The sequence below is a fragment of the Actinia tenebrosa genome, unplaced genomic scaffold, assembly GCF_029948245.1.
Source record: "Actinia tenebrosa isolate PJP-AT-01 unplaced genomic scaffold, QUT_ActTen_1.0 utg344__unscaffolded, whole genome shotgun sequence".
In the NCBI taxonomy this organism is placed as follows: domain Eukaryota; kingdom Metazoa; phylum Cnidaria; class Anthozoa; order Actiniaria; family Actiniidae; genus Actinia; species Actinia tenebrosa.
Genome location: NW_028292606.1, coordinates 939,446 through 956,644, shown reverse-complemented (window position 1 = coordinate 956,644; position 17,199 = coordinate 939,446). Strand labels below are relative to the sequence as shown.

General features: G+C 38.9%; 1 protein-coding gene and 4 non-coding genes across 5 annotated transcripts; 3 read left to right on the top strand and 2 right to left on the bottom strand.

Moving 5' to 3' along the window:
- Window positions 1-718: 718 nt before the first annotated feature.
- On the top strand, window positions 719-791 carry Trnav-uac (transfer RNA valine (anticodon UAC)). Its single transcript has one exon. It is a non-coding gene; the product is annotated as a tRNA-Val (tRNA).
- A 1,144-nt stretch (window positions 792-1,935) lies between these two features.
- Window positions 1,936-2,009, top strand: Trnar-ucu (transfer RNA arginine (anticodon UCU)). The gene has a single exon. It is a non-coding gene; the product is annotated as a tRNA-Arg (tRNA).
- A 1,068-nt stretch (window positions 2,010-3,077) lies between these two features.
- Window positions 3,078-3,729, bottom strand: LOC116293903 (uncharacterized). The gene is made up of 2 exons (XM_031701399.2): window positions 3,435-3,729; window positions 3,078-3,343 (listed from the first exon to the last, which is right to left on the bottom strand). Exons 1-2 carry the CDS (start codon window positions 3,592-3,594, stop codon window positions 3,078-3,080), a joined length of 426 nt encoding a protein of 141 aa, XP_031557259.1. The 5' UTR covers window positions 3,595-3,729.
- A 4,456-nt stretch (window positions 3,730-8,185) lies between these two features.
- Window positions 8,186-8,294, bottom strand: LOC116286253 (U6 spliceosomal RNA). Its single transcript, XR_004195946.1, has one exon. It is a non-coding gene; the product is annotated as a U6 spliceosomal RNA (small nuclear RNA).
- A 925-nt stretch (window positions 8,295-9,219) lies between these two features.
- On the top strand, window positions 9,220-9,328 carry LOC116286254 (U6 spliceosomal RNA). Its single transcript, XR_004195947.1, has one exon. It is a non-coding gene; the product is annotated as a U6 spliceosomal RNA (small nuclear RNA).
- Window positions 9,329-17,199: the final 7,871 nt, after the last annotated feature.

Here is a 17,199-nt window from a genome sequence, read left to right as displayed (position 1 = left end):
AAATCGCATGTTAAATTTTCCATAATTTGTTCTAGCCTTAGGTAAATAAAAAGACTTTTTTGTTGCTGCTCTTAAAGAATCTAAAAGTATCATAAAATCTAAGGAGAAAATTAGTTTAGTAAATCGCACGATCTCGAGTACAATTCGGAATTAATAGGTACGAGTGATGTTTTTGATGAGCCTTTAGGTGAGTCCAATTTGAGAACTTTCAAAACATCATCTCAGTGAAATTTCCGAATTGTACGAGAAGATTGTGCGATTTTTTGTTTATAATATGCTCAAGAAAATTGAGCAATTTAATTGGGGTTCTATAAAGTACAACTTGGGATTCAATATTGTACTTCTCTTGTCCAGTCAGAATCGAATCGAGTAATTTCTCTTAGGGTATTATAAAGTATGATATATACATTTTAGTTATTTAGTATAATTTTAGACTTGAATATAGAGTGCCTCGAGCTGTGATTGGTCGAGCTACCGCCCGGTGATTTTGAGACGATAATCACCACTTGAGCTAAACCAAATGTAACCCTACTACAATACAATAATGATACTACAATAATCCGGAACTCCTTTGGTGGTCGCTTACGAGAGCTTCATATTACAAAGTTTGCATCGGGATGTAAACGGGGTTTCAAAATCAAGGTCGTAACTACACTTGGGCGCTTATGGGAGTGCTCGCAAAGAAAGCTTCGACTGCATAGATGTTTAACTTATATCTGTTTCCGTAGTGTAGTGGTTATCACGTGTGCCTTACACGCACAAGGTCCTGGGTTCGAACCCCAGCGGAAACAATTTTTGTTTCGGGGGGACTAGCATGAAAATTGTTCGAATTTTAAATCAGCGGAATCTTGAATTTCCTTAAAGGTCTAATAATCACTGGTTAAAGTCTTTTTCCTAATATTCGGATGGGATCAAGTACTATATTTTTGCGAACTTTTATAGGAGTCTGTGACGTCATACACTCAACGCTAAACATTGCTTCATAGATTTCTTTGTATTTTGTAATCAAAATATCTTCTAGTTTTGTACTCAGTATTGAAGAAAAGATACCATAAAATGTTAGATAGGCAGAAACCTTCATTTAATGAGGGTTGCACGAAATAGCTAAAAGCTAATAAGCTTGTGGCCCTCATGATTGTGGCCACAAGTTATGTACGTTAAGTCAGTCCCTAAAAGTCCCTAAGTTATTTTGGGATAATGGGATGACTATCCAATCACCAAATGTAACTCTTAGCAAAACCAAATTTGAAATGCAAAGAGATCTGAAATACCAAAAGCATTTCTTTAAATCATAACAAAAAGTCAAAATTTTCCGTTTTAAGATTTTAGCTAACCAGCATAATTTGTATTCGTAAAATATTAAAGAATATCATAAAATAAAATGGGAGCGCGTGCTTTATGAGATATTCAGCTTCTCTCGTGTTCTGCCTATTTCCGCGTTCTTTATAACTGCACAAAGCACGCGCGCACGTTTTCTATTTCTTCACTATTTTGATATTGTATTAGCGGTATTTCTGGTCATTTTTTTTCCGCTGGGGTTCGAACTTAGGACCTCGCGCTTGTGAAACGCACGTGATAACCACTACACTACGGAAACTTGAGATTTTAACTCTTTGATTTCGAAGAAAACTTGCTGCCTAAATTACTATTTTTTGACAATTAATGTTCATATGTTGACCAATTCCTTCTATACTTACTTTTTTGTAGACATTTTATATAAGTGTTTCATTAATTTATTGCTCATTGGATCATGCAACCCCAGTTATTGGGGACGTCTCCAAGTCCCTGTGCGAATATACTAGCCCATAGCCACCTGTTTCTGTCTCGGTGCTGACCAAGAGTAACGCAGGCTCAGGGACGACATAACCAACGCCTAGATTTAACAACATTTCACGAAGCTGGATTTTCAGAGAAATAAAAAATACAAATATGTCAACCTCCGTGGCGCAATGGATTAGCGCGTTGGACTTCTAATTCAAAGGTTGTGGGTTCGAGTCCCACCGGAGGTAACCATTTTCATTTATTTTTCTATTTTTCTTATGATATAAAGTTTTTCAGCTTAACTTAAGCTAATTAACTTAATTGTTTTTGTTGTGTTCCAAGCGTGCAATCCAAGTACAAGATTCCGCAGTGCATCTTTGTTGTTTTACCGATGCATGATAATGAAAAACTTGCGATATCAGTTCTGCTTTATTTCCACTGACTTGTAAATTATACTGCTTGACGTAGATCTCCAGCTGTTTTGCTGTCAGAGAGTACATGACTTCATGTTCCTCTTTCCAGTTATTGCCTGGAAGGGTGTTTCATTATTTTATATTTTACAAATCTTTTTCAAAGTATTCAATTCAAAAATTGTCTCTCGCCCTAGGTTGCTTTCTATTACCTTAAAGCTGGAGAAAAATTTTGCCTATAGAAGATCAACTATGGGTGTCACAAGCACTGTTTAAAATCAGTTGAAAGACAGGAAAAGCAAAAACGGACTAGAGCAGGTACATGTCATTCTCCAGTCTGTAGTTCGTGAAATAGTTGGGGCAGGCGGAGCGGATGCTCTTCTCCGATAATCGCGCAATTCGTATTCGTGGCCAGTCGTTTTATGGGCCTCAGAAACTCATGGGACTCCGCCAATGACTTGGGGCCAACGAGGGTCTCGTCATTGCTGGTGGCAACTTTTCTTTGCTGACAAGCTATGTTGTAGGCACTTCAAGGCCTTTCAATAGCAGCTTCACCTCATCGCGGCGCACTTGATCTTTATACCAGATCATCAAGGTGGTCTTGTTGATGTGGAACAGCTGAAGGTTTACATCTTCTAGTGCCTGGCTATTAAAAATTCTTGCTCTGATTGCGTTATATTCCTCGAGCACTAGTCGCCATCTTGATGTGTATACGTTTCTTCCATGGTTTCCGTGTTACGTACGTGGAGCTGTGTGTTTTCCACACAGATGGATACAAATTGCTTCTACAAGCCTGCTCAATGATGGTGATGAAGCTGGTTTACAGGCTGTAATGAAGAAAAAGAATGGAAGAGTGAAACTCTAATACTTACACTCGCACTTGAATTAATAAAAAACAATAAACAGTTAAAATCGTTGGGAAACGGGAACGAACAGAAAGCGATCGAACTCAAAACGAAGAATAGTAGCCAACAGTCGAAGGTTTGAAGTTCTATGAAGTTCTTGGATGTTACTCTGTAGAGCAGAGGGGCTGTTCCCAAACGTACGTGTTCGGAGGAGTGTCACGATACTTTTGTCACTCGCGTATTTTCTTGTCAGGATCAGTGGGAAACGGGCACAAACGCCATCTGATAGTTGGTTTAACATTCTGCTGTCCCATGCAATGAAGGTGCCTTTAAAATAAAAACAAAACTTGAAGTTAATTACACTACATGTACCCATTTTGGAATAATGGATAAATGTCAGGAAAAAGAAGATATATACCTTTACATGCATTGCAATCCATGTACTTCGTAGCAAGGTAGTAGTACTCTTGTGTGTCAAGTTCCAGTCGCACACGATTGTAAAGGCCTTTAGGCCTCAATGAACACTTTTCCTTGCAGTTCGGGCAAATAAAATCGACACCCCACATCTTTCGTGGCATCCACAGAAACAGGCGACGCAGGAAGTACTGATTCGATGATGCCACCTTTGTTTCATGCTTGACTTGCGGTGGATACCACCAATAGACCAGTTTCGAATTCCAAATTACCGCTGTCTTCCTTGATTACAGACTCATTTGCACAGGGTTTGTTAGGGAGGTAAAGTCCTCCACTGCAATGTAAAGCGCATTGAGACAATGTGGTAATGCACTATATAAGAACCCCATTACTGTTATTGTTATTATTATTATTATTACTATTATTATTAATATTAAATAGTAGTAGATATAAATTCCATTGAATGTTTTCTTTTGTTTTACTTTGACTATTTTTCACTAATTATACAACTTTGTTTCATGGGCCGAGTAAAATCACTCTTTCCTATTAAACATGTAGTACCCTACTATGTGTATCATGGTACATATTAAACATGTCGTACCCTACCACAGTATCATGATTATATATACAGTAACATATCACACCTAGAGCGATTTTTTAACCCACAAAACAAAGTTGTATAATTAGTGAATGATACTCTAAGTGCAACAAAAGAAAACAATAGAATTAGTGTCTACTTACCCTGCGGGCAGAGGTTTTTCCCAGCCCACGGAGGGTCAGATAAAAAACCTCTGCTCGCAGGGTAGTGTCTACTACTAAGTAAAATCACTCTGTCATACATATAGTAGAGGGAAATCACTAAACTCATGAAATAGAAATAGTTGCTTTTTTGAAGTGTAATAGTCAAATACTTATTGACAAAAAAAAAACAAAAAAACATATTGGAATCAGGGTATAGTCTATACTAAAGTGTATTAGTCTAATAACAATAACACAGGTTTAGTGATTTTACTCCATCCTACCGCAACTACTAGTGTATATAGGTAAACAGTTATTGTTATATTATATGGCTGCTTCATCCCAATAATATGATACATTTAGCATACCAAAAGCATAGTGTGCTTTCAACGTCAAACACAGTCACACAGATTAGAATTGCATGTACAATAGATACCTCCTTACTTTGACATACAAAACTATATAAACTCTTATGAACTAGAAGTTGGTTGAGATACCTACATACATAGTAGAAAGAGTGCAACTTGCTGTTCTTCCAGACTAATTGTCCCATCAAATCTTGGTTGCAACTAAAAATAATGGCTTTTGTGCTCTCTTTCATAGGGGGGGGATTCCATTCATGAAATCTTTACTAAATAAGGACTGATGTGTTTATTTGATATTATCTGGGCACTGCTAAACAGCGAAACACCTGGACGAAACACCTGGACGAAACAGAGACAAATTCTTGATATATGCAATAAAAAAATAAAAGAAATCAAAACACACCAGTGTTTGTAACGCGTAACTTAATACCGTGATAAAATTCAAATTCAAATACGTAACGCAGGCGTTAAGAAGAGAAGAAACGGGGCGTCTAACACTATTGCATTACAAATTCTATTAGTAGTGACCGTCAAGGCTTTGCTATGTTGCGCAGAGTTGATGCCGTCAATCACGCAAGGGTAACCCCGTCTAGAAAAAAACTCTAAATTTAATTTATATGTCATTGTATCATTACCTTGATAGTGGAACCCTTTAATGTCTGACATTTACTAGACCTTTTCTTTTGGTTGCAATGTTTTCCCATTTCAAACCACGTCTGTCACACGTTTCCTTACCGACAGACGTCTTTTTGCCGACACGCTGCTCCTTACCGTTGTCACCAGTCTCCTTAACTTACCGACAGACGTCTTCTTGCCAACACACGGCTTCTTATCGTTGTCACAAGTCTAACGTACCGACACACATCTTCTTGCCGACACCCGGCTCCTTACTGACACACAGCTCCTTACCGTTGTCACAAGTCTCCTTAACTTACCGACAGACGTCTTCTTGCCAACACACGGCTTCTTATCGTTGTCACAATTCTTACGTACCGACACACATCTTCTTGCCGACACCCGGCTCCTTACTGACACACAGCTCCTTACCGTTGTCACAAGTCTCCTTAACTTACCGACAGACGTCTTCTTGCCAACACACGGCTTCTTATCGTTGTCACAAGTCTAACGTACCGACACACATCTTCTTGCCGACACCCGGCTCCTTACTGACACACAGCTCCTTACCGTTGTCACAAGTCTCCTTAACTTACCGACAGACGTCTTCTTGCCAACACACGGCTTCTTATCGTTGTCACAAGTCTAACGTACCGACACACATCTTCTTGCCGACACCCGGCTCCTTACTGACACACAGCTCCTTACCGTTGTCACAAGTCTCCTTAACTTACCGACAGACGTCTTCTTGCCAACACACGGCTTCTTATCGTTGTCACAAGTCTAACGTACCGACACACATCTTCTTGCCGACACCCGGCTCCTTACTGACACACAGCTCCTTACCGTTGTCACAAGTCTCCTTAACTTACCGACAGACGTCTTCTTGCCAACACACGGCTTCTTATCGTTGTCACAATTCTTACGTACCGACACACATCTTCTTGCCGACACCCGGCTCCTTACTGACACACAGCTCCTTACCGTTGTCACAAGTCTCCTTAACTTACCGACAGACGTCTTCTTGCCAACACACGGCTTCTTATCGTTGTCACAAGTCTAAAGTACCGACACACATCTTCTTGCCGACACCCGGCTCCTTACTGACACACAGCTCCTTACCGTTGTCACAAGTCTCCTTAACTTACCGACAGACGTCTTCTTGCCAACACACGGCTTCTTATCGTTGTCACAAGTCTAACGTACCGACACACATCTTCTTGCCGACACCCGGCTCCTTACTGACACACAGCTCCTTACCGTTGTCACAAGTCTCCTTAACTTACCGACAGACGTCTTCTTGCCAACACACGGCTTCTTATCGTTGTCACAAGTCTAACGTACCGACACACATCTTCTTGCCGACACCCGGCTCCTTACTGACACACAGCTCCTTACCGTTGTCACAAGTCTCCTTAACTTACCGACAGACGTCTTCTTGCCAACACACGGCTTCTTATCGTTGTCACAAGTCTAAAGTACCGACACACATCTTCTTGCCGACACCCGGCTCCTTACTGACACACAGCTCCTTACCGTTGTCACAAGTCTCCTTAACTTACCGACAGACGTCTTCTTGCCAACACACGGCTTCTTATCGTTGTCACAAGTCTAACGTACCGACACACATCTTCTTGCCGACACCAAGCTCCTTACTGAGACACAGCTCCTTACCGTTGTCACAAGTCTCCTTAACTTACCGATAGACGTGTTCTTGCCAACACGCGGTTCTTTGCGAACCCACGCCTCCTTTTCGTAACACGGCTCTTTCATGGCCCACGACTCACTGCCGGCACAGCCCTTTGCCTTCAAATCTCTTTATCGAAGCTCTGCTTCTGGTTAACACGCTTCCTTAGCTAAATTTTCAATAACAAAATTTTGTTAGTTATCCGGATTATCCTAAACTCAGAGTTCTGCCAAACTAGCTTGTGCAATTGGTCCTTGCGGACAAACCACATATTGATAAAATATGCTTCGTCGACGACAATAAAGAGAAAGAAAAAACATTTTACAGCTTTGTATAATTTGTCTAAAAGCTAAACCTTCGGAAGACAACTTTTTTTGGACAAGTTTTGCTTGTTTCTGTAAAATATTCGAGCAAGTTTTACTTGAGTGTTATGTACAGTAGAACACCAAAAAAAAAAAAAAAAAAAAAAAAAAACTTAAAAAACTACCCCATACTGTTCGCCTCAAGCCAAAATAATATGGCCATTACTAAAACTAACTAAACTCGCTTCAGTGGCCGCCATCTTGGAAGATCCGCAAATTGTACTGGTAGCGAAACTCCTTTACACGTTTTCCTTGTTCTCCTTATGCACGAGCAAGTTAATTGTCTTGACGGATTTTCTCCTTAACCAAAACCACCTAGACAAGGATACTTCCTGCTTTTCCTCTTTTACTGGAGGAAAAAAAATTGTAAAAAAACTTGTCTCTTCAATAAGACAGTTCATACTTTAAGAATCGTTTCCAGTGCACATGCGATTTTATCCCGAATTTCTCACTATCTTTTGCTTAATTAACGACAAAAGATGGTTTAATCAAAAGAAGGTGATAAATTAGGGATAAAATTGCTTGCGTGCTGAAAACGATGCTTAAAGTATAAACTGGCTTATTAAATATGCCTTAATGCAAGTAAAGATGAAAGAAAAAGATCTGAAAAGATTTAAGGCGCGATTAAACGGGACATCTTTCTCTGCGACTTGTGTCAATGCGTTGCAAGATTGTTTACGCGGTGCAACGGAGACGTAATTGCCAAAAGTAAAAACGAATTACACTTTTGGGAACAATTGCTGCAACTTGTCTAGCAACTTGTTAAATAAAGGAAAACTTTTCGTGAGTGTATGAGAATGTGACTTATGTAAATCAACTCATAGTTGGAAGTTGAGAAGTTGAGAGTTTAAATTGAATTTTGTCACATAGTTAATCCTAGTTAGAAAGAGTTAGAATTGAGTTTAAGAAGAAAAGGATTTTGTTAATTCTTATTTTTTTATAGTCAAAATGAGAAGAGAAAATAAGTTGTTGTGGTAAAAATTGGGCAAAAAATTTGGAACGCTTCACGAATTTGCGTGTCATCCTTGCGCAGGGGCCATGCTAATCTTCTCTGTATCGTTCCAATTTTAGTATATGTGCTGCTGTTAAGCGAGCACAACCTATAACTTATGGTTATTCTATTTGTACGAGGAAACAAGCTACCATCTAAGCATGTGGGATTCAAGTAGGATAAAACAATGGCTTTGTTGTGAAGTGTGATCATCCGTGTGAGTGTAAAAATAATGGGTTTGTTACGCATGCGTAGTGAACGTATAACTTCATACAACGGTCGTTGATAAGGGTATGCCTGACCCCATGTTGATGCATAATTTGTGCTCCAACGACGATGCGTGATGAACTTCACTTCTCACAAGACAATTATCCAAAATGTTTGTTGCAAGTATGAGAATGTGTATTGTGTGAATCAACTAATAGTTGAAAGTTGAGAAGTTGACTGTTTAAAATAAATTTTATGTCACATAGTTAACCCTAGTTAGGAGGAGTTAGAATTACGAAGGAAAGGATATTGTTAATGTAGACGTAAGGCCGTACTGACGTTTCCCTTGGCCGCCATCTTGAAATGTACGCAAAAGTAATGAGACCTTCGTTCCATAGATCTTTTGCTCAAGTGAGTCAAAATTAAACTGATTTCTCGGCCCATATGTATAACACTTCAGGTATTGAATCTTTGTTGGATGGCTCGAGTAAAGGTACTCTTTCTAGTGTAGGTTTTAAAAAATTTTACTTAATTGAATTTGAGGCCATGATTTTGGATAAAGGTCAATTGTAGAAAAGTGAAGTTCACCATACCTTGTCGGTCAAGAACAAATTATTTATCAAAGTGGGGTCATGCATACCGTTATCAACGACCGTTGTCTGACTTCATACGTTCATTGCGCATGCGTAACAAAAAATTATTATTACACTCACACGGATGATCACACTTCACAACAAAGCCATTGTTTTATCCTACTCGAATCCCACACGCTTGGATGGTAGCTTGTTTCCTCATACAAATAGAATAACCATAAGTTATAGGTTGTGCTCGCTTAACAGCAGCACATATACTAAAATTGGAACGATACAGAGAAGATTAGCATGGCCCCTGCGCAAGGATGACACGCAAATTCGTGAAGCGTTCCAAATTTTTTGCCTTTTGCTTACCTCAGCTGCTTATTTTCTCGTCTTATTTTGACTGAAAACAAAATAAAAAATTGACAAATCCTTTCCTCTAAACTTTTAACAATGGCAAAAATTCTGAATTTACGCTTTTTATTAAGAATTTAACTCTTTTGAAAACTGTGCTATATTAGTGAACGGAGCACAGTGCTGACGCCATCTGAGCGCGCGAAGTGCTGTTTGATCCTGCGACCGTCTTTCTTCTTGCTCCTACGGCTCGTGCTTCTCCTTACACTTCTTTCGTGGTTACGCCACTTCCTGCTTGCTTTATAAACTGAACGGAGCACGTTAAAATCTGTTTTATTTGTTAAATAATAAAAGTTCTTGGCAACTTGGCAATTGGTGTAATAAAGCGCTGGTGCTCTTCATCACAAAGCCCCTTTGATACAAAGCCCATCCGATGTTTCTTGTCAATGACCAATGGCGACTTTGCATTGTAGTCAAGTGCACGCACCTTGATACTTGATCAAAAACGGATCAAGACACTGTTCAAAACACTGACGAATAAACGAATAATTGCGAAGGAATTTTAAGTCTCCACGAGACTCAAGAGCAAATTAATCATAATGAGTTTGAGAAGTAAGTTCAAAAACTCGTGCTTCGTGTTTGATTAGGGCATCCAAACAACTCGAAACAATAAAAGCATCTGTTTCTCGGTGTTTGGATGCCCTAATCCAACACTCGCACTCGTTTTTTTTGATCTATTACTTAGCAAACATGTGCAAGAAAGACAACATTGAGCATACATCCTAAAACTTTTCTTCAACAAGTTTCTTGAACTGCATCAAAGTAAATGAATACTAGCAAGCTAACAATTGATGAGTTGCAAGCATTCCCAAGAGAGAGTCAAAAGGAAAAAACATGGCGGCCATTGTGGTGCCGTTAACAATGGATGCTAATTAACACTTATTTACTGGGACCGAGGGAAACAGTATGTTTTGTGATCCCGAGACCGCTGATGTTTCACGAGGCGAAGCCGAGGGAAACATCAGCGGTCGAAGGACCACAAAACATACTGCTTTCCCGAGGTCCCAGTAAATAAGTGCTTTATTATCATACCAAGTGTCAAAGAGAACAAAACGTCCTTTTTCCTTGCATTTGCGTAAAACGGTTTCAACAGTTCATTGAGGTCTTCTTTGTCCATGTTTTCAAAATCTTGAGGTTGGCATTTTTCTTCACAAAATTCTTGTAAAATCTTGACTGCTTGTTTAGTCGATTTTTTTGTCGATGTAGAATCCTTGTCTTCTAGTAACTTGGATATTTCCGTCTCTCTGCGGCAAGAAAATCGGGAAGACTCCATGTTTAATCTGATGTTTCGTGAAAGAAAACGTGTGAATGAATTTTGCAAACGCGCGATCAAATGTGTTGCTTTCTGGTTTCCGGTTTTTATATTTTTCCAATCACGTGACTTCCGGTTTTCTTATTCCCGGTCAATAACATAATATTCCCCTCCCAGAATGGTCGCCAGGAAACAGTCGAATTTCTTCACGTTCACGTGACGCACTCTCGACCAATAGAAATTGAGGAAAATTGAACTTTGACACTTGGTATATAATAATAAGAAATCTTTTATAAAATGGCACCAAAATGGTCGCGATGACGTAACGTGCAAACGAAGAATAGAAGTAGTTTTTTAATTATGCTATAAACATTACAACAGAAGTATCCTCTTTTTATCGTAATTTTAACGAATAGTTTCACAAATTTGGAGCATTATTTTTCAATGTTTTGTATAGACGGTCTGAACCCAGGTGAATGAATTTTTATCGAAATATTATGATCATCCGGATGGATGTAGTCCTGAGAAGGACTGTTTGATGTGACTGACGTTTCGGCAACCTGAGCGCAATATAATAGGCTTATCAGAAACAATAACTCCGCCCACAACACCGAAACCGCGACACGCACTCAGACCAACGCCGCCACTTACTTGGCAATTATTTAAAAGAAAAATAAATATTTCGTATCTAAGATAGTTAGTTTTAAGATAGATAGATAACGATGATGATAATTTTATATGCACCTATTTTATAAAAGGTTGAATACTGATTACTGCATACTGAATACTGCATACTGAATACTGCATACTGAATACTGCATACTGAATACTGCATACTGAATACTGCATACTGAATACTGCATACTGAATAATGCATACTGAATACTGTATAATGAATACTGCACACTGAATACTTCATACTGAATACTGCATACTGAATACTGCATACTGAATACTGCACACTGAATACTGCATACTGAATACTGCATACTGAATACTGCATAATGAATACTGCATACTGAATACTGCACACTGAATACTGCATACTGAATACTGCATACTGAATACTGCATACTGAATACTGCACACTGAATACTGCATACTGAATACTGCATACTGAATACTGCATACTGAATACTGCATACTGAATACTGCATACTGAATACTGCATACTGAATACTGCACACTGAATACTGCATACTGAATACTGCATACTGAATACTGCATACTGAATACTGCACACTGAATACTGCATACTGAATACTGAATACTGCATACTGCATACTGAATACTGCATACTGAATACTGCATACTGAATACTGCACACTGAATACTGCATACTGAATACTGCATACTGAATACTGCATACTGAATACTGCATACTGAATACTTCATACTGAATACTGCATACTGAATACTGCACACTGAATACTGCATACTGAATACTGCATACTGAATACTGCATACTGAATACTGCATAATGAATACTGCATACTGAATACTGCATACTGAATACTGCATACTGAATACTGCATACCGAATACTGCATAATGAATACTGCATACTGAATACTGCATACTGAATACTGCACACTGAATACTGCATACTGAATACTGCATACTGAATACTGCATACTGAATACTGCATACTGATTAGTGCATTCCAAGACAGAAGTGCATTGTGGGTCTCGTTAATTTGAAATAGAAAGTAAATATACAACAATAAGCCTGAAGCGAGATGAGGTTTCACCCCCGACTTTATACCATAATAGTTTTTAAAATTCTTTCATATTAACTTTTTTTATTCCTTAGAGAATACAGGAACAATAGTCATAATTAAAGAAAAAAGCAGTGTGAAGAGGATTATGGTCTAGAGACGGGGGGTAAAACGTCATCTCGCTTCTGGCTTATTAACCTTCTACATGTAGTTCGTATATTGTTTCAGTGGGATACACTCAAAATAGAATATATAATTGTTAATAATCCTACTTTAGACAATGTCACCCAGAATGCACTTCGGTCTCGCAATGCACTATTCATTATGAAGTATTCAACCTTTTTTGAAATAGCTGTAATAAAAATAGTAATATAGTACAGAACTGATTATAAAGATCGAAAGAACTGTCTGAACAAGTCATAGACGTATCTAGAATAGATGCATATTGATGTATATTGATGGGTTGCAAGCATTCCCAAGAGAGTCAAAAGACAAAAACATGGCGGCCATTGTGGTGCCGTCAACAATGGATGCTAATGAGAAATCTTTTGTTAAATGGCACCAACATGGCCGCGATGACGTAACGTGCAATCGAAGAATATATACTGAACAGTAATTTATAAGTGCTTTTGCTTTTACAGTATTAGTTCTTATCGTTATTTATTACCATCTTCTCTTTTTATTGGTTTACTTGAGTATATATACAGATTCAGCAGCGATTTACAAGTTTATAAGTTTTTTTTTCTTACTAAACGTTCTTAATATACTATTTGTTAGTATATTTCAGTATATATACACATTTAATTTTTGCAGTAATCTATATAAGCCTATCAGTTTTTCTATTGGATTTTACATATCACTATTAGTCTAAGTTCAATCAGTATTGGCAATGCCTTAGGCTTGCAATTGTTGTAAGACATATTTAAGGATATCGCTTGCAATAAAGCATTAGTCCGCAATAAAATATTTTTAAAAATAGAGATAAATAATAATAATAATTATTATTACAGCGACGACCAAAAGTCCAGTGTACAGCACATTAGAATGCCACATCATGATAGATAAAACTTGATAAAGGAGTGTAAAGCACAAGGAAAGGGTGTTAGAGATATCAAACACGTCAGGTGGACTATCTACAGAACAATCCGCTTCAGAAACGTCACTTATAACATTCTAAAATTTTTAGCATAGCGCAAAATGCACACGAAATATTTCTACGTACGGTGAGGATTTACTAATTTTGAGTGAGGATGGGTGAGGAGCGGCGAGGATTTAATCATGCTCTAATACGTCACGCATTACCATGAAAGCATCCCTTCCTATTGTGTCAAAACACAATGAAATTCAATAGAAAAGAGGATTTTAATAGAGAAGTAGAGAACAAATCTGTGATGTCATAGGTAGCTTTATTTAGTGAGTGTATTTTTTTAGAAGGATTTAGTTATTTTTATTTCTTATTACCATGAAATGATGGGCAAGTGGTGAGTTATCGTTTTTGAGGTTGCTTCGAGCAAGTCCATGCCAGGCTATTGTATACAACACAATGGAAACAGCTGAGTTGATCAAAACAACATATCAAATCGACCGACCTTCTCCTTTATTAGTTGAACCAGCTTTAAGGTCTTTTTCTGTGATATGACCAGGCGCAAGAGTTATATGGATTGTTTTATAGCTGTAGATTCTTGGACAAATCAGATATCCCTCATCAAACTCAAGAAATACTTCGAGTATTTGATGACTATTGTACCCATCACAATGCAATTAATGACTCATAAACGATAAACAATAAGACCTACTAAGTTCTTCCTAGTTATGCAAAAATCAGCTGAAAGTGATTAGTTCTGTTATCTTGCTCTTTATTATATAAACAGCGATCATTCTATTTCATACTGGACCATAGTAATATGATTCTGAGTTCCCTTGGCATTCAAGCTTATTAATGCTGTCATATCTCTTTTCCTTCAATCATTTTTTGTCACGTGATAAATAAGACACGGCATCAAAACAATTTTATGAATGCACATGTATTGAAAAAGTTAGTTACATGTATTGAAAAACACAGGAGGCCCATGGCCAATTCTTATTTCCACGCCCAAGACCATTTGAAATACCAAAATTAATAACTGACTCTATGATAATCTTATATTTACTTATTTTTTTCTATGAATGAGGGTCGATGAGAGGTCGATGAGAGGTCGATGAGAGGTCGATGAGAGGTCGATGAGAGGTCGATGAGTGGTCGATGAGAGGTCAATGTCAAATTACCTTCTCCTCTCCCCCTCCTCTTCCTCCTCTCCTCCTCCTCCTCCTCCTTTTCCTTCTCCTGCTCCTCCTCTAGATGAAATAATAAACTAGAACTATGAGTGAATGAATTTTTATAGCGTGTAGCCAGGTAGGAGCTATCGATAGACCTGGCTACACGCTATAACATTTCATTCACTCAAAGTTTGTTCTAGTTTATTATTTCATCCAGAGGAGGAGGAGGAGGAGGAGGAGGAGGAGGAGGAGGAGGAGGAGGAGGAAAGGAGGAGGTAATAGCTATTGATAGCCTGATAGCTAAGCTATTGATAGCCTGATAGCCAAGCTATTGATAGCCTGATAGCTAAGCTATTGATAGCCTGATAGCTAAGCTATTGATAGCCTGATAGCAGGAGGAGAGGAGGAGGAGGAGGAAGAGGAGGAGGAGGAGGAGGAGGAAGAGGAGGAGGAGGAGGAAGAGTAGAGGAGAAGCTAATTTGACATCGACCTCTCATCGACCTCTCATCGACCTCTCATCGACCTCTCATCGACCTCTCATCGACCTCTCATCGACCTCTCACCGAAGCCTGGATAGCGCTATTCGGCAGATAAATCCTTATTCAGTGAATAAGTCGATGCTGTTATCCAATAAATTTATCCACTGGATAAGATTTATCCGTTGGATAGCGCTATCCAGGCTTCGTACAACCGGGCCCAGATGTTTAAAAAACTGCGCATATAATAATAATGATACCATTTGAACAGAAAGGCTGTAGTCGTGGATCGAGAGGAACGAAAGACCAACTCCTCATCGACAAGGTAGTTCTGCGAAGTGCAAAGCTACTCAATATGGCGGCCGAAGAATGATAAAAGCGATTCTGGACTTCTCATCTCAAAACCAGCCTACACAGTGACTGAACAAATACTTCAAAAATCGGATCTCACATTTAAATCCGCAAGAAAGGATTCATTTAAGGCAGTGAACAATGGTAATGTACTGAATCATTTGTTATACATGGATGATATGAAGCTCTATGGGAAGAAAGATAAAGAAATCGAGTCACTACTGCACTCTGTACGAATATTTAGTACAGACATTGGGATGACGTTCGGGGTAGAGAAGTGCGCCAGAGTAGGAGTAAGAAGAGGAAAGGCGGTAAAGGGGGATGCGATGAAGCTACCCCTATGGTCAGCAGATAAAGAACTTGGACGAGGAGGTAAAAAAGTAGCCCCCTTTTGCTCCGGAGCGGTTCCAGAACTCAATGATGGAGAACACCCCCTCTGATCCTGATCCAAAACTGGTACTTTCATATTATACTACTTATAAAAAGCCAAAAAGCAACAAAAAACAAGCACAAAGTTGAAGTTCTAACCCATGCAGACGCTAAAGTGACGCAATATAGAGTATAGGATCTTCATAAGAATAATAAAAAAGTGCATTGCAGTCAATATTGTACAAAAAAATCATATTTAATGGATACAAATGTCTTTTTGCATAAAGTTCCTTTAAACTATTTTTTCTAGGGTTTTTCCGCAGGCTCTGCCTTGCCGTCAATTTGCAATACTCCAGTCTCGAGTTCTCTTTGCTCAGTCTAGTAGTATAGGGAATGGGGGTTCCAGCGCAATCTCAACACGGGGTAAGACCAGCGTCAAAAATCCACCTACGGAAACAACCCACTCCAAGTGTGGTTGGGGGCAACAGCGCAAATATGTTAGTCTATATATGGAGTGCGAAGATTGTAAAGAGTTTGTTTATGATTTCTGTGTAAAGTGCTTGAAACCCAAGTTTGTGCCTACTAAACCAAATAAGTATATTTGTTGTGATAAGAAAATGCAAATAGAAGACGACACGTCAGCACAGTGTTACGAATGTGGTAAGAATATTCGTAATGCCGTACCAAATGCTACCAAAGAGCAATATTACGCCAATGGAGGTCGTAAGAAGACCCCATACAAAAGAATAAAATACTTCCGAGACTGGATGAGTCATATCCAAGGTTTACATCCGATATATTTAAGCGACGAAGTAAGGAAGAAAATCATAGACCATTTAGAAGAGCCAACCCCACAAAGTCTACGGAAAACGTTGAAAAAATTAAAGCTAGGGAAATATTACAAAGCTATTCCCTATCTTTTGTCTGAAATTACCGGTAAGTCTATTCCCGAGGTTTCTGATATGACAAAAGCCGAGTGGATGTTTTGTCGGCTGAATAAGGATATTCCTTATTATCCTGATGTAATTTACGAAATATTTTACAAAATAGACCCCAACCACCCCCTGTTAGGATGGATTCCGAGAAAATAAAAATGCAAAACTGGCGTTTATTTTGCCAGAAACCCCACTGGGGAATGCATCGCGCAGAACACCAAGCTATCCCCAGTGGGGTTTTTTGCATTTTGGGCTTACGGGGCTTATTTCATCCCGCGCCAGAGGCCCTCTAGTACGTACACATATATCTTTCTTACGACCCACCAGAGGGTGAACTCCGGACAGCGTCCCGAGACACCCCCTGACTTTTCCAACTTTTCCTCACGAAACCCCCCATCGCGGGGTTGAATCGCACTTTCTACCCCTCCCCCCACGGTTGCTGTGAGTGTGGGGAGGCTTT

Bases quoted from the DNA above. Each gene is read 5' to 3' on its own strand.
- LOC116293903 (XM_031701399.2), bottom strand. From the start codon at position 3,594: ATGCCACGAAAGATGTGGGGTGTCGATTTTATTTGCCCGAACTGCAAG. The intron at 3,344-3,434 runs GTATATATCTTC...TTTATTTTAAAG, and splicing joins GGATTGCAATGCATGTAAAG to GCACCTTCATTGCATGGGAC.